At 35.3% G+C, this 25,346-nt stretch overlaps 2 protein-coding genes and 1 long non-coding RNA gene across 3 annotated transcripts; 2 read left to right on the plus strand and 1 right to left on the minus strand.

Annotated features, from left to right (window-relative positions):
* The first annotated feature begins 305 nt into the window (after positions 1 to 305).
* Positions 306 to 9,958, plus strand: nxpe3l (neurexophilin and PC-esterase domain family, member 3-like). Its single transcript, NM_001386572.1, is given in 8 exon segments — positions 306 to 471; positions 637 to 686; positions 3,149 to 3,520; positions 3,897 to 4,312; positions 4,393 to 4,460; positions 4,568 to 4,771; positions 6,655 to 6,995; positions 9,567 to 9,958. Coding segments are annotated over 8 exon segments (1,680 nt in total). The 5' UTR covers positions 306 to 440; the 3' UTR covers positions 9,765 to 9,958.
* On the minus strand, positions 6,867 to 23,612 carry LOC147830983 (uncharacterized). The gene is made up of 4 exons (XR_015524725.1): positions 23,271 to 23,612; positions 23,075 to 23,189; positions 20,489 to 20,659; positions 6,867 to 7,022 (listed from the first exon to the last, which is right to left on the minus strand). It is a non-coding gene; the product is annotated as an uncharacterized LOC147830983 (long non-coding RNA).
* si:ch211-157j23.5 lies at positions 11,872 to 24,717 on the plus strand. The gene is made up of 8 exons (XM_087309085.1): positions 11,872 to 11,994; positions 12,065 to 12,126; positions 15,072 to 15,431; positions 20,534 to 20,949; positions 21,033 to 21,103; positions 21,216 to 21,419; positions 22,863 to 23,203; positions 24,248 to 24,717. Exons 1-8 carry the CDS (start codon positions 11,958 to 11,960, stop codon positions 24,443 to 24,445), a joined length of 1,689 nt encoding a protein of 562 aa, XP_087165211.1. The 5' UTR covers positions 11,872 to 11,957; the 3' UTR covers positions 24,446 to 24,717.
* Positions 24,718 to 25,346: the final 629 nt, after the last annotated feature.

A 25,346-nucleotide genomic window follows, 5' to 3' on the forward strand; every position in this document is an offset into this window, starting at 1 on the left:
CACCCGCGGGAGAACGCAGACTGAAGTGAGAGCAACTAATGATCCGCCTCGGCTCCCTCAGAGCGGAGCGAGGGCTGTCGCTGGCGAGCCCAGGTGAGGAGCTGGGAATCAGCCGCGAGGAGACTGCGCAGATCACAGGTAAGCAAAAGCGATATGAAGTTAATCAAAGTTACCGGACTGACTAGACTTGATAAATGCAGAGTTCACTAGAGAGCGAGAGTAGGTCCATAGGCTTTAACTAACACAATAATCCGACAAAGAGTAACAAGAAGGGGCAGGTATATTTGGAGAAACAAATAGACTTAAATGGAAACAGGTGAGTATTGCATGCGGGCCAGCGCTGATTGAAAGGGGAAACAGCTGATGTTAACAACACGGAAGATTAGGTCAAACCTGACTCGTACTTGATATTTCAAAGTTGAACAGTGTTGAATGCGACCATGTGCATTCAACCCACAGCTGCTCTTTCAGGTAAATAATTCATCAAGAGCTTACAGTAATTGATTAATATGATTAGAAAAAATATATACAGATTGATTGATGTTTACTTTTAAAATTAATGATAGCGTGGCCAAATCAATTATTTTTCATTAATGTGACATCTGTAAATTGGAACTCATTACGGTTTCCTTTTAGTTCACAGGACGACCTATCTTTGTGTTTGTTTATTGACGATCAGCTGTATGGTGAGTTCATGAAAAACAAATGAGTATTAGCTGCACAACACTGCCCTACTAAGGCCAAACGCAGAAAATACACCGCTTTTAGAACTAAAATTGTCTTTAAAGATTTTACATTGAATATTAACAGTTAATATTCAATCTAAAATCTTTAGCATTAACTGTTAGCCATAGATATAGACTACTGTAATTTTAAGTTTCAGGGGCTTGCTCTACTTCAATGGCACTACTTTAGTTTCTAAATTAATTTTATTTTTCTTAATTTACAAAATACATGTGAAATAGTCAGCGTGAATGCATAGGGTGATCTCAATGGCAAAAATGACCCAACTGACCACTCTAAATTACACAAGCAGTAGATCACTTAATGTTACTTGTCATGCAGTTTTTTTATGAAAAAAATAATAATAATAAGTTCTGGACCCTAATGTGATACTGACTGATTAATAGCCATGTCTGTTAGTTGTTTTTAAAGATTGACCACTTGACTGGATAGTTCTGTAATTCACTGCACAATACCCTTAGATCCAGCTTTAGCAACATAAACAATTAACACGCCAAAAGTTCATAATATATGCATTTAAATAAAAATAAAGAGTGTGAAAGAATTGTCTAATTGTGATTGATAAATGTGCAATTTAATAAAACATACTGATTGTAAAAATATCTTTATACAAGAGTTTGATGGCACAAGGTTGTAAATAAATGACAAATATTCATTCATTGATTTTCCTTTGGCTTAGTAGTCCATTATTTATCATGGGTACCCACAGCGGAATGAACTGCCAACTATTCTAGTATGTGTTTTACACAGTGGATGCCCTTCCAGCCACAACCCATTCAGTTATGTTATGAATGTGAGATTTCATGGAAGCTTATAACAACTGTCATGAAGTGTCATTTTAAATGCAGAGATGACATTGTTTGTTATCAGTGGAGTAAAGTAACTAATTACTAAGTAGTTTTTCTTAGGAATTGTAATTTACAAAGTAGTTTTAAAAATGAGTACTTTTACTTGAGTACTTGTTTAGTGCAGTAACAGTACTTTTACTCCACTACTTTCCTTCAACCTGCAGTTACTACTTTAATTTTACTTGTCTTTGGGGGTTTTAAAAATCCATCCTGTGATTCCTGTCCGATCAAATCATACACAGAAGGTAAATCGCATAATAATGAACTACCTCAAGACATGGGCGATTTATAATTGCAGTAAACTGTTTGGAAGCATTAAAGAAAATGTCTAAAATCTTTACACGCATTGACCCAGAGACTGTGTAGATGCATGTCACTGATAATGAAATGGAATTAAACACCATGCACAAGACGTTAACAATGTCAGATAGAGATTGTACCTCCAGGTCATGGGTACGTTGCATTTTGTTTGGAAAGGAAAATAGTGTTGACGTCAGAACTCAACTTCAGGTCAATGTCCAACATCCATCCTAAAACCAACCAAATATTAATGATGTTAACTAATCTAATGATGTTACAGCTTGCTATTGTGTGGATGTTACCACTATGATGTCTATCAGACGTTGGATTTGGTTGCCATACCTGACAAATAAATGACAGTATTTGATGTCAATGTGACATTGGTTTAAGATGTTGGCTTGACGTTGGATTTTGATCATTTTCCAACCTAAAATCAACCAAATATCAACGTCATTTGACATCGTTATTGGACATTAAAATAACGTTGTCCTTAGACACTAGCTAGACATTGACTTTTGGACACCTGACATCACAACCTAAAACTAACCTAATATTAACATCTTATGAAGTTGTTTGCCTGCTGGTTAATAACTAGATGCACTATAGAATGTTACGTTTACACACATAAATAACGTGTAAATGGTTCTACTTTTAAAAGTGTAATACTCAATACTCACTACTCTTGAGTACTTTAGAAAGAGCTACTTTTTACTCATACGTTGAGTAATGTTTACAACAGATAACTTTACTCTACTTGCACTACATTTTTAGGCTAGTAATAGTACTTTTACTTGAGTATGATTTTTCAGTACTCTTTAAACCACTGTTTGTTATACAACTTGACATTATCAAGACAACAAAACTTGTCATAAATCTGTCATAGATATGATTGTCATGAAACCATTATAAAAGTGTCATGAGTTTTATAACAGTGTCAACTTTTTTACCTCAACTACAGTGGTACAAGCTGAATTGGTCATTAAATAGTAAACAAAACCTTGTTTGACAGGGTAATGACATGTTTAATGAGACATATCAATGACAATTTTAGTTTGTTGCACTGAAAACATGAGCAGAAAAATGTTCATGACACAATTATAAAGCCTCGTGGTAATGTCTTGCCAATGTCTTGCTTTGTCATGAGAGACACACTGGTTTGTTTAGGAGTAGAAATTAAAAGTAGTTTTTTTGTGATCATACTTTTTTTTTTTTTTTTTTTTTTGATAATGCTAAACATTTAATTCATTGTCTTTCAGGCCTTGTGGAGATTAACAGAGAATGTTCATCCGACAAATCCATTCCAGCCCCCCATTCCAAGACGTGATGCTAGAAAATTCATAAAAACTAATTCTTCATCCACAATTTCCACGCATGACATGGGAATCAGTGAGGAAGAGTGGGAAAGACTGCAGAAGGCCCTGGAATGGCCCAGTCCAGATCAAGAAATCACTGAGCTGAGTGAGAGCACAAGTCCAGTCCACTCAAAGTTCTCTATTGTGGGACTCAATCAGAATTACAGCGTGGGAGAAAAGATCCTGCTTACTATCACTGCCAGAGACCACAACAATAAACTAAAAAGATACGGAGGAGATTTTTTCCAAGTTAAGCTGTTCAATTTAAAGCTGAAGGTGTGTATGCTTCCTATATTTTTCCATAATAAATGTACAAATTAATAAATATAAAGACATTTACCGTAAATATACAGTAAACTGGCAGATAATTGATTACTTTCTCCTTTTTAGTCTGTTGTAAACATGACTCGGTAACACCTTTCTTGAAGGGAGTCTTCTTAATGCATTTACAGATTGGAACAGGAACTATTATTTACTCTGGCATATGTTTAATGGGGCAGATGCCCTTCCAGCCACAACCCAGCACTAGAATTGCGAGTAAAACTAGTGGCAAATTAGATTTCTTTGGATTTTGACGCTCTGTTGGTTAGCCTGTAAATTGCAAGAGATTAGCTTTCTTCATAACATATAGTCTTCTCTATTCTTCTTGAAGGCGAGTGTGTTTGGAGAGGTTGTGGATCATCGTAACGGGACTTACTCTGCTTCTCTTCTTCTGCCCTGGGAAGGTCAGGCACAAGTCTCTGTTCGTCTGGAGCACTCCAGTGAGGTTGTGCAGATTCTGAAAAAATACAGGGAGTCTTCATTCACACGCAGTCACTATAACGGACACTTTGAAGGACCAGGACCCAAAAAAAACAGGATCAGTGAAGATGTAGCATGTAACCTTAAGTGGGGCGCAGATGGGAACTGGATTAAAGGCAACTGCTGCTGCGAGTATAAGGATATTAAAACAGGGACGGTGTGGCATTGTGAGAGACCTAAGAAACTTTCTTGTGACAAACTGGTTTATCACTCAAGAGGAGATCTGGAAAACCCATTAAATCATTTTGAGGAACAACTTTTCACAAAGTAAGCTGGGAAAGGATTCAAAACAAATTCTAGAAGAGTTGCAGGAAATTTTTGAATATTAATCATTTTTTTCTCCACAGAAAATTAACAAATGTTTCAATTAATGGAGACACACAATTAATTAACGTCCATCCCAAAACAAACAACGGTATGTTCATATGTCAGTACAAAATGAAGTTAAAAACAAATGTGCTTATGATAAAATGAAGAATTTGCATAACTATGCATAACTCTTTCCTGGTTTCTTTGCTTTAGGCAAACCGGAGAGATGCAGACCTGGTCTGACAACACCAGTTCCTGCAGGTTTCTATCTGAATGATGTCTGGAAGTCTTTTGTATGCAAAACCCAACAGTTCAATTCTGCACAAACTGGAAATTGCCTTAAAAACAAGATTGTCTATTTGATGGGAGACTCCACCACAAGACAGTGGTTCGAGAATTTAGAGAGAAAGGTGCCAGGCAAGTTATCCAGTGATATAAATGACAGCCCTTAAAGCATGGAATACAGTATAGTGTAAATAAAATATAAACTTCATGGTGTTACAAACTTCTGCAGGGTGTCGGTGGGATCTTAAAAAATCTTACATTTTAAAATCAAAATTGTAGGCCTAAAATGCACTGAAATATTGTCTTGTAGGTCTTAAATAATTTTAAACGGGGCTTTAAAAGCTACTCAATCGATACAGCACGCATTCAATCACCAACAATAAATACTTTCAGCAAAACTATATATTTATAACTAATATTAAGCAACCTGTTGTTCATGCATGTAGTTATTAAAGATTTTTTAAGGTTATGTGGGAAAAAAGTATGTATATATTTAGGGCCTGCTTGTTTTAACACTTTATTAAAAATATAAATGGCTAAGATATTACTTATTAGAATTATTTTTTGGATAGGGCAAGTAAAAAAATTCAGCTGAGCCTTTAAATAAATATCTTTGGTGTTTAGCCATATATACGTCAGAAATTTAATTCTTCATGGTCTTAAAAAGGTCTTTAAAAGGCTTAAATTTGAATTGGTGGAACCTGCAGAAAAAATAATGTATATTCATATTTAAAATGTCTTTTTAGGGGGGTAAAGTGGCTTTAATTTCATCAACAATGACTAATTTCTATTAGGACGGAAAAAAAGGTGTATTAAAAATGTATTAATAAACCCCTTAGGTTTAACATTAACAAACTAAGTTCATCTAGAAAATTTAATACCTTTTCTATGTTAAGCTGCTTTGACACAATCTACATTGTAAAAGTGCTATAGAAGATACAGATTATTTGAACTGAATTAAGTGGCAGAATAGTTTTGATAGTTTTGTATGTGTGCAATAGAAGCTTTGTAAAACCATATGATCAACTTGAACCTAAAGTTTGTTGATGAACTTTGATGTTGGCTTGAGAAAGCCAAGCACAGAGGTTGATAAAATTGCTAACGTTGCTAAAATGTTTTTGGCATTGCTAGGTGATTGCTAAGTAGATGCTAATGTAAAATGGGTTGCTAAATGGTAACCCACATTTACATGTTTGATCAAATCCTAATACTTAGTATGCATTTCTAGCATATTCTTGCACTTAGATAATCATGAATAGCATATAACTAATCATTTTAGCATTTGGCTAATCTTTGTTGCCATGCATAAGACACAGGAAGTCCTATTTTGCTAGCTAGCATGAGTCAAACCAGCCAAGGTTTGACTCATGCTAGGTCCCAGGTCCCTATGATTTTTTGATGTAGAGATATTGCTGTTTTTAAATGGTTGCTAAGTTGGTCTGCTTTGTTGCTATGAGGACAATTGACAGCTTAGTGATTATACATCAAAGCTTACCCTACTGGGGCTGGGCTCCCAGGCCGGCAAGGCTGGTCAAGCTGGTTTTAGCTGGTCATCTCTCAGCCTGGAAATGGCCAAAACCCCCTTAAAACCAGGCTGGTCAACCAGCTAAAACCAGCCAACCCGCCTAGGCTGGTTTAAGCTGGGTTTTTTTGCAGGGTGTTACCAATATGCGTGATATAAATCAACCTTGATGTCTCTACGCTAGTTTCTATATCAGTCATAATGTGGACTTTTTATATTTTTACAAATATAATGCTTAAAAAATTACTTATTGAAAAGCTATAAGTCAGATAAACCTGAAAAGATATGGCCACAAAACCTAATGCAGAACACAGCTTTTGCCCAAACCTGGGGCTTGTAGCATTAAAGCACTAGGAGGAGATAGAATTGGTCTAAGACAGAATAATAATAATATGTTTAAGTTGGATAACAGTATGTTGGTCTTTCTCAAGCCAACATAATTAATAAAGCAGTGTGACTAATGTGCAATTTACTTTTTTTTTTCCTTTATTAGGTATCAAAAGGATGAACCTCCACACTCCTCCTACAGGAGGACCCCTGATGGCTGTTGAGTTGACCAACAATATAATAGTTCACTGGGGGCCACACGGAGTTCCTCTGCGCTTTACAAAAATGCCGATCACTGACCTGCACTACATCAGTAATGATATTGATGAAATAGCTGGGGGTTCTCATGCAGTGATTGTCTTCACACTCTTTGCTCACCTGGTTTTTCACCCTCTAACATTCTATGTGCACGAAGTGGCCAAAATCCGTCAGTCTGTCGTTTCACTGCTGAGCCGAGCACCAGACACTCTCGTCATCATCAAATCTGGAAACACTGCCGGATATAAGGTATGGGTTTTATTCTCAATTTCAATCCTTGTTTTATAAAGCTAAAACGCTCAATTTGCGCTGCGCCATTCGCGCCGCACCATTTGTGTGTATCGCTCCGCAGGATGTCTATTCGCGTGTTTGCATTGACTAAACATGTGAATCACTCACGCTTGACGTGTTCCGTGTCTGGTGTGAACGCAGCATTACAAGTGCCATTCGCACCTGCTCTTCTCGCATAAATCCACCAGAGGCCGCTGTGGACTGACTGAATGAATGAATGAATGAAGGAAAAGAAGCCTTCGGCGGAGTCATACCAACCCATAGTTTTTGTTGTAAAGACGAAATGTAGCAATAGTTCGCGCTCTTCAGAAATCTATACAGAGGTACTTTGTTGGATATTAAGATATTTTATTTTTCTGCAATAAATATTGTGATATGAATACAGTTTCGCAAGATATTTTGAATAGCAATATTTGAAATTGTTCTGGGGCATCCAACAGTATTCAGGTACAGAAATTGAATAATTAAAATGCAAAAAAAAAAATTCTTACTTTGCTTTGTCTCGTTTTTAGTCCAAATATCGAAACATTCATAGATCAAGTAAATATATTGTTTTGTTATCAACTTTAAAGTCAAAATTAAGTTTTGACTAGTAAGTAAATTGAGTTTTTCCTGAAAAACAAGCAAAATTATCTGCCAGTGGAGGTAAAATAATTAGTTTTTGCTTTAAAATTTTGCTATTTGAACTAGAAACAAGACAAAAATTCTAAGTACGCATTTCATTTATTTTTTTAGGACAAATCGTATAAATATAGTATTAGTATACAGTAATTAAATACATTTCTGTAGCTTCTGGTCAACTATAGTTCAGACTCAGCGTTGCACATTAGGATATCGATGCTGAAACAATATATTGTGCAGGCCTAGTTGAATGTTTTTTTAAAGTCAAAAAACAATTGAGCAGAAATACCACTCAGAAGTTTAAAGCAACGTCTTTCACATAGTCACCAAATGAAGCTAGACAGGGTTGTGCCTGGTTAGTACCTGGATGGGAAACCACATGAGATAGATTCCTTCTGGAAGAGGTGCTAGTGAGGCAAAGGGAGGTGCTCGCCCTGGGTTTAGCACTCTATTGGAAGAATAATAAGAAGTCTACCGTTTGACCACTTTTTAAAAGATTTACATTGCACTGGAAAGAATTACCTACAGTATATGGGGCAAACTAAAACACTACCATAAAGTTTTAGATCTATTTATACAGTGTCTGGAACAAAACTGAACATTGGCACAAGCAGTAAATATCTCGGTCGGTCGGTCTCTTTATTTTTGTATGTGGAAATCCAATATATTGTTTCTCCCTGGGTGTGGGTTCTAGTTTCCCAGTATAGTCTATTCCCAGCATTCTGGAAAAACTTGCCTACTGGCCTCTGTCCATCATTGCTTATATATTACCATATAATAATTGGCTTTATCACTGTGTCTTCTCTCCCCAATAAGCTAGCATGTGGCACAAAATGGCTGCCGTCCTGTCACCCAGGGTGATGCTATACAATAGTGGTGGTTGAGGAGATTCCAACATAAATCTGTAAAGTGCTTTGAGTTCACAGGAAAGCACTATGTGTTAAATTTATAACATGGATTAAGATTCATTCTAAAAAATATACTTTTGGGTAAAAAAATCCATTTTAAAAACATTGTGGCTAAAGTCAAAGTGCATGTAAACAGATGACAGTGGATACAAATTCCTGAATGTCATTTCTTTCAGTAACTTATCATCCATGCCCCCGCAACAAACTTTGAGGTAGTGGATGAAAGTATGCAGTAAATATACTGGAGGAAGAGTTATCAACATAGTCATCGTTTCCTGCTCGCAACAAAAATGTGCTCTCTTGCTTAAAGCCATTTTCAGTTGATTGTGCTCATATGCCTGACAACTGTCATGTGTGGCTAAATGTAACAAAACAGTAATCGTTTGATTAAGGTGTTTACATTTCTGTACCGCAATTTAATAATGCGATTGAAATCGAAATGCTATTTTATTTCTGTATAGTTCCACTATGACTTTAGTCAGATTACGGGAATCAAAAAAATTAATTAATAAATCGCCGTTTACATGGCATTGGTAGACTCTTATTGTCTTAATCGTATTAAAATCCGGGTATTGGTGTCCATGTAAACATACTCAATGTAAAAAAAGAGAAAAAAAAAAGTACCTTTTTAAAACCTGCAGATACAATATTGTGTGTGTGTGTGTGTGTGTGTGTGTGTGTGTGTGTGTGTGTGTGTGTGTGTGTGTGTGTGTGTGTGTGTGTGTGTGTGTGTGTGTGTGTGTGTGTGTGTGTGTGTGTGTGTGTGTGTGTGTGTGTGTGTGTTATATCCAGATTTGTATTTTATGGCATCTTTAATGTTATAATAAAAACAGGTTTTGTCTGAACTGTTTCTTTAGTTAGGCTAAGGGTAAAGTAATTTAATATAAGGTATTAGACAATTATAATAGTGCTCAGTGTATGAAAGATTACTGGCAATAAAAACCATAAGCTTGCTTTACAAATGACATTGTTTAGTCTAATGGATCCATGTTTGTTCCAGGATATTTTTCAAAGTGACTGGTACGCCATGCAGCTCAACACAGTGATGCAGGAGATGTTCAGAGATATTGATGGCGTAATCTACTTCGATGTCTGGCAGATGACTTCATGTCACTACCTTCGAGAAAATATCCACCCAGGCCCTGTCATCGTGGCTAATGAAGTTGATATGTTGCTGTCATATGTTTGTCCTGCCTGACTGCAGAAATACAGTCAGATTATGGTATTAAAGGCCAAGTGAGCCTTAAGCTGACTTACAACTCGTGTCTGTATGTTGTACTTTAAAAATGTACAACATATAAAAGGTTATACATGAAATAAGACTTAATATTTCCATTATACTGCCCATTTCATATAACATACTGTAGCTTTCAAATAAATTATCATACATTCCTTTTGTTTGTCATTGAATATATATTGAATTTATATTGAAAACAAATTGTTCCAGTTTACAATTATACAACAGTTCCAACTGTGAGTTTGCTCAGACTGTCATTTTGGTTATTATAAAAGATATGTGTATGCGCTGGCTAAATACACTTGACAAGAGGTGTAGTTGGTCACTACATCCCCGTCATTACATACACTACATCACAGCCGTCAAACTCCATTCCTGGAGGGCCGCATTTCTGCACAGTTTAGCTTCAACCTTAATTAAACACGTGTGATCAAACTGATTGAGTTCTTGGTGCTTGTTTTAAACCCAGCTACGTGTGTGGAAGCAGGGTTGGAACTAAACTAAACTCCAGCAGTACATCTACCACAAATATCTTTTTAGTGCAGTACAAGCGAGAACCTTTTACAGCTTTCAAACTAAACATCAGTGATTCATTCATTTTAATCTGAATCTGCTATGTAACAAACTCCATCTAGTTTTGTAACCTAGTCTAAAGTTAGGACTATTCATGCTTCATAAATCCCTTCTAAATGACAAATAAAGGTTCATAAAACCCTTTAGTACTTTTTTTGAGATGTTAACAGATTTGTGTGTGTTGAGTTAAGACAATGTTAGCAGCTGTTAGCTTTAATTGTGGGAAAAACAGGGTAATTTTGAGCTTTTGTAAGGTAATTTCAGCTTCCGGGTTTAAAATTATTTTTGGGGCGGAATCAAAATCGTCGACGTATCGTAGAACTGAAAGTGCAAAGCTGATTATTATTTATTATGATTATTATCATTATTATTCATGGCTATGTTTTCTTGTCCTATAAGAAGATCCGGCTTCTTAATTATTCATGACTGTGCTAGCTTTCCAAAGGCAAGGCAGACCTGCCAGTGCCAAGCTGTAAGATCCTACCTTGATGACCGGGTGAAACCGCGTCCACGGACCCACAGCGCGCAGTATTTAGCCGTGGATGAATGGTTGTATGTGTTTGTTTCGATGATCCACAAGGTTTGTTGCTTGTTTTTCTCCGCGATGCTGTCAGGGCCGATACAGCAAAGCCATTTATGTGCAGCAAGGATTTTTGTCGGGAGAGCAGTTTGAGTAGTCGAGAATGTCAGACGTTGTCTTTTATCAGGAGTTTGTTCACATTTAGACACGTCGCCGTGCTGCTGTGTTTATCATGTATTAGGGATTTATAAAGCATAAATAATCATCACTTTAGATTAGGTCACAAAACTGGATGGAGTTAATAAAGCTGGATGAGTTGATTAAGCATTTATTAACATACAAATTAACTATTAATATATGCCTGAATTATAAGATATATAAAGGTTAATTTGTATAATTTATTAATCATTTACTTATTCTGAATAATCTTTAAAAAAACAGCAACTTCTCTTAAATTACTGGTTTGTAAATAATGCAATACTTAAGTGATGAAAAAATAATAATTAAAGTATGAAAATACAATCATTAAGCACATTATATATGTGCTAATAAGTGAAGAATAGAGCATATGTATCTCTGGTTATAAACTGCTTACTAACATCTGTTAATGTAGAGTTAATACTTAACAGATAACGAATTCACTATTTGCTAATGCTTAACAAATGATTCTTAGTATTATAAAGTGTTTCCATTGTTTTTAAAGGGCACCTTTAAAAAAAAAAAAACACTCCTGCAGCAAACCAGTTTGGCCAGTGATTATGACTTGCAATTTTATTATTTCCAAGATCATTTCAATCTTAGAGGCAAGTAACTTAAGAATAAATTTTGTCAGGAAAATATCAGTATCAAAAAGTACATTTTATACCACTTTGTATAACAGGAAAGACATCCATCATCTTATGTCAAGCAAAGCCGGCTAAACAACATTCAAATCAATGTCACGCCTCATGTGGAAATAATTTGAAATGCAGTTTACCAGGATGCTGGTTGGCAGTTTAGGGAACATGTACTTCAGTTTTCAGCTGATGTGAACTTCTCATAGGACAACAATAGACATAGCCATGGTCATACCATCAACAAACAAATCAAATCCACAAGGTAATCCCCAGTTTATTTGCGTTATTTTGGGTCGTGTTTTTAGATATTGGTCATTTTTGTGCTTTATCAGTTTCCAGGATTGGACTAAAAGTGTTTCTACTGGCATGTCTTCTATCTACCTCATCTTATTTGGTAAGTGCAAAAGAAAATTTGAATACATTTTAAAGGCAATTAAAAAATAATGATTTATATAATAACGTTGCAAAACAACAAGATCGGGTGGCATTTAACTCGGTGAAACAAAAAAAGTTCAACTCTGATTCTTTTTTTAAATGTTTTAATAGCATAGTTTGAAATTACAATCAAATATTGACGAGAGTTAATTTATTTTTGGGTTTGCTATATAATTAGATATTTTGGCAGTGCTGAATTTAGTTTAGAGAATTTGGGGATTATGACTGGTCCATGATTGAACGTGGCTATGAAATGCAAAACACAATGTCTTATCTAAAATCTAAAATGCAATCTCTTCCTCAACTACTAAGATTTAGTTAAGGATGGACTAAAGGTTATTGCACACTGAATCCAAAATTTTTGTCTGTAATTTTTGCTCGTTCAAAAATACATTCGACCTCACGTTGGGTAAATCGTATTGACACACTGGCTGTTTCTCAATTCCAAGAACGCAGAGAATGGACTTGCTTTCTTGTGGAGACCAGTCTTGCCAAGTTACCTTGAGAAATGAGATGCTGCATTCTTCCTGACGGTCATATGACCTTTATACGTTTAACAGGAAATTATTTAAACATTACAGCATTCATACAGTGATTTATTGCTTTTCCCCTTTTCACAATATATATTAATAAAGACGTTACAGATATACGTTGCACAATATAAATAAAACTGATTTTAATATGAACTTTAGCAAATAAACTCCTCAAATGTGTTAATGCCTCTATTTTCATTTATTTATTTGATTTTCATGCTAATGTTTACTTTCACCATCTCATTTAGGGAAACTCCTGAGATAAATTAAGTTATATCTCTGAACTTTAATAATAAATCTATAGACAATTCTGCACTTCTCACTTTCTTTATTCAGCTGCAATCACTTTCACGCGTCCTTCGTTCTTGCGTAGTTTTGGAACTAAACTTTGGTGGTTGATGATGATGGAACACGAGGACGCAAGAACACAGAAGAATGCATATTGGGAAACAGTCAGCAACACCACCAATTGATGATGTAGCATAATGATTTTAATTATTTTCACAGATCCATTTCTTAGAGGAAATACTTTTCTGTTCTCATTTAAACATACTCTTACTGGTAATAACCCAACTGAGAACACATTCAGTCAGATTCAGGATATTATGTCTCCTGAGCCAATAAAGAGTGGGCAGTGTTAGTTTGGAATTTAAACATTCAAAAGCTGTGGGAATATGGAAAATTAATGGGCTGGGTGGATTTTTTAAATTTTATTTATTCATTTTTTTTATCATCAAATAGAAAATGTTTTCCACGTGTTCATTAGACCATAAGAATTATTGCAAACATACCTTTTTTGTTAGTTTACAATAAAATTCCACAGAATAAGCTAATTTCAATTTATGGGCTCCGTTAAATCAGTTAGAATTTTCAGAAATTTTCTCTAAATTAACAATTAGTTTTTCCTCTTTTCACAATATATACTATGCATATAGACTTAGCAAATAAGTGAAGTTTATTTATATACTAATTTCCAGAGAATCACATACTTATTATTGCTTGCGGCTGCTCCCGCATTATTCAATTTATGATTCACCAATCAGATGATTTCTAAGCCACTATAAATACCCTAAGTTTCATATAACAGCCATCTTCGTTTTGAAGAATCCTCCCTTCCACCCCTACTCCTCCTTTCTTAGATGGGTGTCACGGTGGCCCAGTTGGTTAGCACTGTTGCTTCACAGCAAGAACGTCTATGGTTCTAGTCCTTACCAAGCCAGACGCCATTTCTGTGTGGAGTTTACACGTTCTCCACGAGCTCACGTGGGTTTCCCCCGGGTTCCCCGGTTTCCTCCCACCATCCAAAAACAATCAACTTAAGTTAATAATTACTAATTACTACTTACTTACTATTTCAAATCAGCACCATAGACATAGTAAGTAGTTATCTCTTGAAATCAATCATTATCTGTTCATTAGCTACTACAGCAGGAGAGTTCTCGAGATCTACCTGAGCTCAAACTCCCCTCTCGCCTTGCAAACGGGAGGGAGCCCTGGGCTCGAGGATCTTATGAGGAGTTCTTGAGCAATTTTTTCACTCCAGTTTGCATTAATGCGTCCTCGAAATATCAAGAAAACCTCTGTGAACTTCCAAGCGTCCTCAGTTCCTGCGAACTTGAGTATTGGAACTGAACTTTGGCAGTTGATGATGATGTTACACGAAAACACAAGGACGCATATAAAGAGAAAGCCACTTCCTCGAAACTTTTGTCCGTCATAAAAAATTCAATCCAGGTTTTTATAAGTTTTGCATCCAAAAAAGCACTTTGAGAGGTGTTTTGACAGTTCAGAGCCACCGTATAAAAGCAAAAACCTTAATACAGAATGCCGTCATTTGAGCTACAGCTAACTTTATGACAAACACATAAAATAAAAACAAAATGTCTGCCATAGCTGAGAACACCTATATGCTGGATTCAGTCACTGGCACACCTCTCCCCTGCTGCTGCTTTGTGTGTGTCTCTGAATGTGTGTGTGTCCATACATTTGACGTACTGCCCATACACAATATAGAAAGCTAGACGCCTCATGGCCACCATCTATTATAATGTCTATAGATACTGCCAGTCTCTGTTTAAGATTTGTTTATGTACGTAATGTGTTATGCGTAAAGGATCACAAGCAATGTATCAAAATTCCACCGATTGCCTAAAATAAACTTTGCATACTTTGCAGGATAATCGTAGCGCAGCTTTTTAATAATAATCTGAACTCCATCCTCAATGCAGTATTGGATGAACACAATATGCCACCTCTTCCTCTTTCTTCTTCTAGAGATCCACAAATCTTTTTGAGTTGTCAATTTGTATCTTTATCTACATATTATAATAATTACATATTATTGTGACTGTTATCTTTTTTGTTCTCTTAGTTTCTATGGAGATTGATTGGTGGGAGCAAAGTTATACTATTTAAAGCCCCCAGGCCCAAACCAGTTTCCAGATATTTTAATTCTTCATACACAATTTCCGCACTCGACATGGGAATCAGTGAAGAAGAGTGGGAAAGACTACAGAAGGCTCTGGAATGGCCCAGCCCAGATCAAGAAATCACTGAGCTGAGTGAAAGCACAAGTCCAGACCACTCAACATTCACTATTGTGGGACTCAATCAGAATTACAGCGTGGGAGAAAAGATCCTGGTTGCTATCACTGCCAGAGACCACAACAATAACCTGAAAAGATACGGAGGAGATTTTTTCAAAGTTAAGCTGTTTAATTCAGAGCTAAAGGTATGTTTGTTTTATTTTCACCAACACAATAAATATAAACATGTTTGCTGTATATAATTCTGTCAAAATTCTGTCCAAGTTATTTTTCCACTGATTGCCTAGCGCTTTTATCAAGCACTTTTTCAGTTTATGAGTGAAATAAGATGGTAAACTTGACTTGAAAATACTTGGGAATTTTGTGGTACAAACTAAGACCCTGTGTACACAAATATGTTTTAGTTTTAGAATGACGTTTTAGAAAGAAAATGATTCACGTCCACACTGGCGTTTCACCTAGCGCTTCTGAAAAGATCTCCATGCACACTACACCGCTTAAAACGCACATCATGTGACCACACACACACACACACACACACTGTGTCATGATCTGAAGCGTATGCCAAAGTCTGAGTTCCAGGCAGTCAGCGGGTGCTTTGAGCACACCTCCCCAGGTGAGAGCGGCGCTTGTCGGAAAGTACACTATAGTTGTTAAACGTGATATTTAAATCATCTGGTCTCTATATAACAACACTTGGGTCTTTTGAATCTATTACTTATTCTCAGGTAATGTGTGTTTTGGCTGAGCTTATATTAAAAAAATTATATTATGTAAGCACTGGTTCTGCACATTTGACTAATTGCTTGCCTTTATTTGCATGTATAAACTTATGGTATGTTACACTTTTATAATGGCCATTATTGATTTATTAAAACTGATATTCAGCAAAAGAGACAGGGTATGTCGCAGATTTTTTCGGCAGTTATGTTATAGGCTATGTTTTGTTTTAAATATGCATACAAGTGAAGATGCCGCTTATATAAATATGTAACTACACAATGGCTCGATTTTGGTGTCTATTAAATTTCTAATATCAAAATTAAAATATGCAGTTCCTTATATCATGTTTTCATTTTATTGTTAAGATATTGAAACAACATAGCCAAGGTTAGGTGAATGATGTTATAAAGTACACTGTTGCCTTTAAGGATTTACCCGACGTGTCCTCGGGAGTTTGTTTTCCATATTAATCTTGTGAAGTCTGAACTAACAAGGAAAGGCAGAAAGACTAAACTTTGTGCACTTAATATTGAGAAAAAGCCCCAATCAGATTTTTTCAGATCTGTTTTCAGATGTCTCCATTTTCCCCGATCCATAAACAAAACCTGCCTCTTCAGCATATCCAAAACAGTCCATTTACCAGGCTCTAAAACTCTGTGGTAGTGTGGACGGAAGGTGTAACCATAGCAAAAATTATGCGTTTTAAAACTAAAACATATTAGTGTAAATGGGGCCTAAATTGCATATGTTCACATCCCAAATTCTTATGCATTCACTTATTACCTGTAATGGTAGGATGCTGGACAACAGAGTTGACGATCCAAGTACAGTTAAATAATAAGAGTAGTCAGGCAGGCAACGGTCAAATGGGTACAAACTGGAGCACGAGGGAAATCCAAAGTGCATAGTCAGAAACAGGCAAAGAGGTCGATACAGGCAACTAAAAATCAATAAGGGGGAAACAGGGCAAGAATCAAAAATGGGATAACTAGGGATCGCTTACTTCACAATTCGACACTTCATTTGATACTTTGTTTTGATGATCCAAAACAACCAGGTCATGTGACTAAGGTGATTTGAAACCCTCAGGTTAAGTGTAAAAAGTGTTTCGAAACACCCAGGTCATGTGACTAAAGCAATTCAAAGCATCAGCCATATAAGAAGCGTTTCGAGACCTTATGGCTTCACTAAATCACTTGAAATATCAATTCTACAATGTGGGGTTTAATACCTCAATTTGCTTAACTGTTTCTTTGCTGAAGCTGTTCCAGAGCTAATACGATTAAAAAAAAATTATTTGTTGTATTCTCCCATTCACTGCGCTCTAAGTTTACGCAACTATGATGACTTCCGCTACTGAGAAAATCGTAAATGTGAAAAGGGTCAATTTATTAAGTACTTAAATTTTTATGTGAGTGAATGTAATTGACATGTTAGAACTATATGTACATGTATATTAATTGTCAGTTGAAAAATGCTGTCATAAAACAAAAATCTTGAAGGAACCTGTGGCTAATGAAAACAATTGCGGAGAGAAAGTGTTGCGGCACATCCTAAACATTCACTGCATTCCATTCAGAAGATCTCATTGCTATGCTTTATAACTTAACATGATTTACTGTCCAGAGTGACAGCTTTAATGGTACAGTATGGAGGATGTAAAGATCAAAAAAGCTTTTTTTTTTTTTACGCAGCTGGAATGCAGTAAGACTGTTCTTCTCAACCACCAACATGCATGCTTTGGATGTCTCCTTTGTCTATTACACCCATTACAGGTCTTTCAGTCTCTGAGCTGATGATCTTAATCAGGCGCGTTTGGTTAAGAAAACATGGGCTGCATACAAAAATTGCATACTTTTATATTTTATAGCACACTAAAACCAGTATGTGAGCCGAGTAGTATGTCCAAATTCATAGATTTTGAAAAACAGTATGCAGGAAGTACCCAGATGACTTGCTACTTCTGCTGAAATCCTGAAGTGCACAATTCTTCGCTATTCCATGATGTCTCACAAAATAATTTTTGAAGAGGAATGAATGATATGGAGCCAGATCAGTTTAAAAAATTATCTTTTTAAATAAAATGAATATTTATTATTTATTTTTTATAATTAAATATGATTTTCAAAGTATAATAATTACACAAGCAGCACAATTCACATTTATAAAATACAATTTGTAAGTTCAAAACACGATTTGTAGCTACACAAATTTTATTCGTAAGTTCAAAACATGATTTGTAAATCCACAACACCAATTCATAAATTCAAAAACAATTCGTAAATCCACAACACCAATTCATAAATTCAAAAACAATTCGTAAATCCACAACACCAATTCATAAATTCAACTACGGTTCGTAAATACACAAATCCAATTCGAAAATTCAAACACGATTTGTAAATCCACAACTCCAGTTCGTAAATCTAAAACACAATTCGTAAATACACAACTCCAATCCATAAATTCAAACACGATTCGTAAATACACAAATCCAATTTGTAAGTTCAAAATACGATTCGTAGATACACAAATCCAATTTGTAAGTTCAAAACACGATTCGTAAATACACAAATCCAATTTGTAAGTTCAAAATACGATTCGTAGATACACAAATCTAATTTGTAAGTTCAAAACATGATTTGTAAATCCACAACACCAATTCATAAATTCAAACACAATTTGTAAATCCACAACACCAGTTTGTAAATCTAAAACACAATTCGTAAATACACAACTCCAATTCATAAATTCAAACACGATTCGTTAATTCACAAATCCAATTTGTAAGTTCAAAACACGATTCGTAAATACACAAATCCAATTTGTAAGTTCAAAATACGATTCGTAGATACACAAATCTAATTTGTAAGTTCAAAACATGATTTGTAAATCCACAACACCAATTCATAAATTCAAACACAATTTGTAAATCCACAACTCCAGTTTGTAATTCTAAAACACAATTCGTAAATACACAACTCCAATTCATAAATTCAAACACGATTCGTTAATTCACAAATCTAATTCGTAAGTTCAAAACACGATTTGTAAATCCACAACACCAATTCATAAATTCAAACACGATTCGTAAATACTCAAATCCAATTCATAAATTCAAATAAGATTCGTAAATCCACAACCCCTGTTTGTAAATTTAAAACACGATTCGTAAATACACAACTCCAATTCATAAATTCAAACACAATTCGTAAATACACAAATCCAATTCAAAATTCAAAACACGATTTGTAAATTCACAATTCCAATTCGTAAATTCAAATACAATTTGTAAATACACAAATCCAATTTTTAAATTCAAAACACGATTCGTAAATCCACAACTACTATTCATAAATTCAAATACGATTCGTAAATCCACACAAATCCAATTCGTATATGATAAATAAAATAAATTATATCAAGGAGCATTTTCTCATTTTCTAGCCAGATAAAGTGTTTCCTCTTGTTTTCCAATACATCATAATTAGGTGACTCATTTAAAAATAATCTGCCAGTGGGATAAGTAAAATAATCTTGTTATCATGTTACTCATTCACACGCATACAATACGGCCAATTTAGTTTACCTTTGGACTGTGGGGGAAACCGGAGCACCCGGAGGAAACCCACGTGAACACGGGGAGAACATGCAAACTCCACACAGAAATGCCAACTAACCGAGCCGAGGCTCAAACCAGTGACCTTCTTGCTGTTAGGTGATCGTGCTACGTACTGCACCGCTTATCTATTTCAATGTTTTATTAAATTGTTTTCCTGTATCTCTTTCTTATGTAGTTATATCCTTTAAAGCAGTCAATAACAATAACAAAATGTTACGTCGGTGAAAGATGGAGAAATAATGTGTAACATCATCATATTTGTCAAAAGGTGCTTGCATGTAACCCAACCGGTCCAGCACCCACTCAGCAGCTCTGAGAAGGGTACAAACCAGCAATACCTGCATGGTAGACAAATTCTTCAAAGACCACAGATAAACGTCTGTCGCTTTATCACATCTTGAGGTTTACCTGCAGAACACTTGATCACCAGCCGGCAAATATAAATGTCCAAAACACTGCTTTTATTAGCCTTTATTAGCTTTTTAAATCCTGGCAGGTGTTCTGAGGCAAAACTCTGCAGGAGTTGCAGTTTGGACACCCCTGACCTACACAATAAATGACCATGGCATGTCAATCACACTGAATGCACTTCGCAGTTCTGAAAATGTGAGGCGCACCACATTGCCTTTTTGCTGTCTTTAGAAAAGAGCAGTGTGCTGTGCTTTTTATGCTGCTCGGAAACCACTGTATTAATGGTCTTTGTGCTGGACCGCATGACATCAGGTCCAAAGTTGATTTTTTTTTCCATCGCAGGCACACAGAGCACTCCCATAGAAAACCATTTTAATCTTCTAGGTTTTGATGTCACGACTACAGCACTTTTTGAACTGTCTGTTAATTTTAATTACAAAATATTGTATGCTTAAATAACCTATAATTTAAATTTTCCATGAAGACAGTGGTATTCTGCATTACCTTTAATTTTCTCTATTCTTCTTGAAGGCGAGTGTGTATGGGGAGGTTGTGGATCATCGTAACGGGACTTACTCTGCTTCTCTTCTTCTGCCCTGGGAAGGTCAGGCACAAGTTTCTGTTCGTCTGGAGCACTCCAGTGAGGTTGTGCAGATTCTGAAAAAATACAGGGAGTCTTCATTCACACGCAGTCACTATAACGGACACTTTGAAGGACCAGGACCCAACAAAACCAGGATCAGTGAAGTAGTACCGTGTAACCTTAAGTGGGGTGGAAATGGGAGCTGGATTAAAGGCAACTGCTGCTGCGAGTATAAGGATATAAAAACAGGGACGGTGTGGCACTGTGAGAGACCTAAGAAACTTTCTTGTGACAGATTGGTTCATCACTCAAGAGGAGGTCTGGAAAGTCCATTAAATCATTTTGAGGAACAATTTTTCACAAAGTAAGCTGGGAAAGGATTCAAAACAAATTGTAGAAGAATTGCAGAACATTGTAGACAATGTGTTGTTATTTTTTTCTTCACAGCATATTAATAAATGTTGGTATTAGCGGAGACACACAATTAATCAACGTTCTTCCCGAAACAACAGACAATGGTATGTTCATATGTCAGAACAAAGAGGATCTAAAAACATATGTAATTATGATAGAATTAAGAATTTGTTTAATTACAACCGTTTTTTTCTGATAAATGTTTCTTTGCTTTAGACAGAACGGAGAGATGCAGACCTGGTCTGACGACACCAGTTCCTGCAGGTTTCTATCTGAATGATGTCTGGAAGTCTTTTGTATGCAAAACCCAACAGTTCAATTCTACACAAACTGGAAATTGCCTTAAAAACAAGATTGTCTATTTGATGGGAGACTCCACCACAAGACAGTGGTTCGAGTTTTTAGAGAGAAAGGTGCCAGGCAAGTTATCCAGTGATATAAATGACAATTTAAATCCTTATAGCAAGACAAAATGTTGTATACTGTAAATAAAATATAAGTTATTAATTATCAATATTGTTATAATTATCAATATTTTAAAAAGAAGTTCTCAAACCTCGTCATTCAAAACTTGTTTATTTTGGCTAGAATAAAAGCAGTTCTTAATTTTTTATAAACATTTAAGGTCAAAATTATTAGCCGCTTTTCTTTCTTTTTTTTTTCAATAGTCTACAGAACAAACCATCGTTATACAATAACTTGCCTAATTACACTAACCTGCCTAGTTAACGTAATTATCCTAGTTAAGCCTTTAAATGTCACTTTAAGCCGTACAGAAGTGTCTTGAAAAATATCTAATAAAACATTATTTACTGTCATCATGGCAAAGATAAAATAAATCAGTTATTAGAAATGACTTATTACAATTATGGTTAGAAACATGTTGAAAAAAATTTCTCTCAAATAACAGAAATTGGGGAAAAAATAAACGGGGGCAAATAATTCTGATTTCAACTGTATATATATATATATATATATATATAAGCAATTCCAGCATTGTGGATGTGGCATTTGCAGTAAAAACTCAAAACATAATTTCACGCAGAAAGTATATGTTAACATTATATCGAAACATCTGTTTATATTTTCCAAAACAACATGGGAACAGAAGAAATAACTATCTGTAAACATGTTATATATTTTAAATTAGGAAAATAAACATGCGTTATGGATGTGACAAAAAAAAAGTTAGCGAATTTACAGTCTACAACAGATTATTTAGAAATTCTGACAGTTAAACTGGACAACCCAGAAGAAACAATGCTCATCAAACAATTGAGTCGGCTCACTATTGAATTATAATGATTGATTTTATTTTATTTGACATTTTTGCATTTATGAGTAAAAAGTGTTGTTATGGATGTGACACTTTCCCGTTAGGGATGCGACAGCTGTGAAATTGCCACTGGTGTGATTTTGGCAAATTAAATATAATAGTTTGAAATACTGACAGATACATTTATGAGTATTTTTAAAGTACTGTAAAATACTTACTAACACAAAAAAATGTAGAAACGGTTTTTCTATTTTGGTGAAAACTAAATTATTTTTATGGAAAGGTTGACATTTGCATGGAATTGCTCATATATAAAATGTCACAAGACTTTCATTTCAGGAACAAATATTGTTAAAAAGATTCCTCAATATTTATTTCTATTAAACAGAGGAAAAAGGTCATGCAGGTTTATGACATGAAATTGTGTAAATTATGACAGTATATACTGTACATTTTTGTATTAATAAACATGCTTGTATACTTTGGAGGTTTTATACGTGTTTAGTAGCAGCTTTGTAAAATTATGTGATAAATTAATAAAGTAACATGACTAATGTACATTTTACTTATTTTTATTATTTTATTAGGTATAAAAAGGATGGACCTCCACACTCCTCCTACAGGAGGACCCCTGATGGCTGTTGAGTTGACAAACAATATAATAGTTCACTGGGGGCCACACGGAGTTCCTCTGCGCTTTACTAAAATGCTGATCACTGATCTGCATTACATCAGTAATGATATTGATGAAATAGCTGGGGGTCCTCATGCAGTGATCGTCTTTACAATTGCTGCTCACCTGGTTTTTCACCCTCTAACATTCTATGTGCACGAAGTGGCCAAAATTCGTCAGTCTGTCGTTTCGCTGCTGAGCCGAGCACCAGAGACTCTCGTCATCATCAAGTCTGGAAACACTGCCGGACAAAAGGTATATTTTACTCTAACCCCCATGCTGACAGTGACATGAGATAATATTGCAATTTCCAGTCACTCACATTCCTTCAGTTTATGTTTGTCTTTATCAGGGGGTTCTACAGCACACTGAACCGCCAATTACTCATATGTATTACCAGTGTTTGGCATGCTACTATTGAACAGTAGTGACGCTACTAGCTTAGTTACATTTATAAACCGAATAGCTTTTCAGTAGTGAAGCTATTTTAATAGTCCAGTAGTGCAGTAGCGTCCGCACAAGCTACATTTATCGAACGCAGACCATTAAATGACAGCACCGACATTCACGGAGCTGTGAGGCCGGTGTCTAGCCGATAAAGGAAATCCATATGATGGTGAAAATGACGATTTGTTCTTCTCCCTGTTTTACGGTGGTCGACAACAAACTTTTTGGTGCGTTACTGCCACCTCTCGGTGAAGTCGCTAACCAATTAGGATAATATGAGCAATTTGCTTGATAGAAAATGACTGAATGAAGAGGAGTTACATATAACTATATTTAATTTACTGTAGTAAAAGTCTAAAGTATACTATGGTAATTACTATTAGTTAATGATAGTTTCTAATGATACTACATTATGTAGTGTAATTCATTATTGAAGAGTTGTAAATATAATAATATAATGCTTATTCCTAAATAACTCCCTTTACTATAAATTACTATAGTATTTTCATGTGTTTTTAAAATACTGGTTTTAATGGATTTTTTTGGTTGTTTTCATATAGGGGAGCACGGGGCACAAAGTAACATGGGGTTAAATGTAACATGGAGTTTTAATGTATTAATGTGAGAGTTAACAAGAGTTAAGACAACTTCAATATTAAAGTTCACTAAATTTGTCCATTAAACTTGAATTATAAAGTCCCATCGACAACAACAACTAAACAATTTAAGTTAACTAAACTTAAACCACGTCCATTGCACTTGTATTGTCATATGCTGTATATAATTTGCTTGTTTTACCACTGCTTGTGTTTCTATTCAGTATTAAGTCTGCTTGATCTGTATTTGTTCCAGGACATTTTTCAAAGTGACTGGTACGCGATGCAGCTGAACACAGTGATGCAGGAGATGTTCAGAGATATTGATGGCGTAATCTACTTCGATGTCTGGCAGATGACTTCATGTCACTACCTGCACGACGATGTTCACCCAGGTTATGTGGTTGTCGAAAATGAAGTTGATATTTTGCTGTCGTATGTTTGTCCTCTGTGACTGATAAATATTATTGTTTTTGCTTTGTTAATAAACCATGGAACTTGGGAAAACAGAAATAAGCAACTGTGTGTGGTTATATATGGTGTATGATATATATAGGGTGACAAAAAGTCTAGAAACAACCCTGAGCTTGTCTAACACTGGCAGTTTTAGACACACCGTATGTTTTTGTGAGACAGCAATGCTATCACATGTACTGCAGTTCGTTGCTTCCTGATTTAATGGCCAATTTGTTTGATCTCATTTATACAATTGACTATGATTTGCTCATCCCCTTATGGTGCCATGCCTCTTTTTTTAAAAAAAAATCATAATTTTTTTAACACTAAACTCATATAAATTCATATGAATTAACCACTCAACTGATAAAACCACTGACACTGATACTAGCTAACAAATGAAGCAAGGACATATATAACAAAATGGAAGCACAAATCAAAATAAACATCAAGCATAAACCATGAGCATAAACATATAGACTACAATCTTTAAATATAAAGGTTGTTCTTTAGCGCCAAAGGTTCAACGAAAACCCTTAAAAATCCTTGAAACCTAAAGAGATTCTTCATAATTGAAAATAAATGCTCTTTACGCTAAGAAAATTTGTTTAACCCTTGTGCACGGATCAAATTTGCTCCCTTTTATAATGTTAGGGATGAAAACATCCACTGAATTAAACTGCTGGAAAAATATTTTGCATAAATGTGATTAAGAGTGCTGGTGAAACGGATATAAAAACACAACACAGAGAGGTAATTTGATTTGAAATAAAAAACAATATTACTGCGTCAGAGCTTATATAAACTTTAGAATGCAAAAACAACATTACGTATGCATATTAATACAGCTGTTCTGTGTCAGTTAAATCAGTTGAATTTCAAGTTTTTAACCCAACTTT

Source organism: Danio rerio, chromosome 24 (assembly GCF_052040795.2).
Source record: "Danio rerio strain M-AB ecotype USA chromosome 24, GRCz13ab, whole genome shotgun sequence".
Lineage (NCBI taxonomy): Eukaryota > Metazoa > Chordata > Actinopteri > Cypriniformes > Danionidae > Danio > Danio rerio.

Coding starts and splice junctions, on each gene's coding strand:
- si:ch211-157j23.5 (XM_087309085.1), top strand. CDS start 11,958: ATGGTCATACCATCAACAAACAAATCAAATCCACAAG. Junction 12,127..15,071: donor TATCTACCTCATCTTATTTG/GTAAGTGCAAAA, acceptor TTGTTCTCTTAG/TTTCTATGGAGATTGATTGG. Junction 21,420..22,862: donor TTTAGAGAGAAAGGTGCCAG/GCAAGTTATCCA, acceptor TTATTTTATTAG/GTATAAAAAGGATGGACCTC.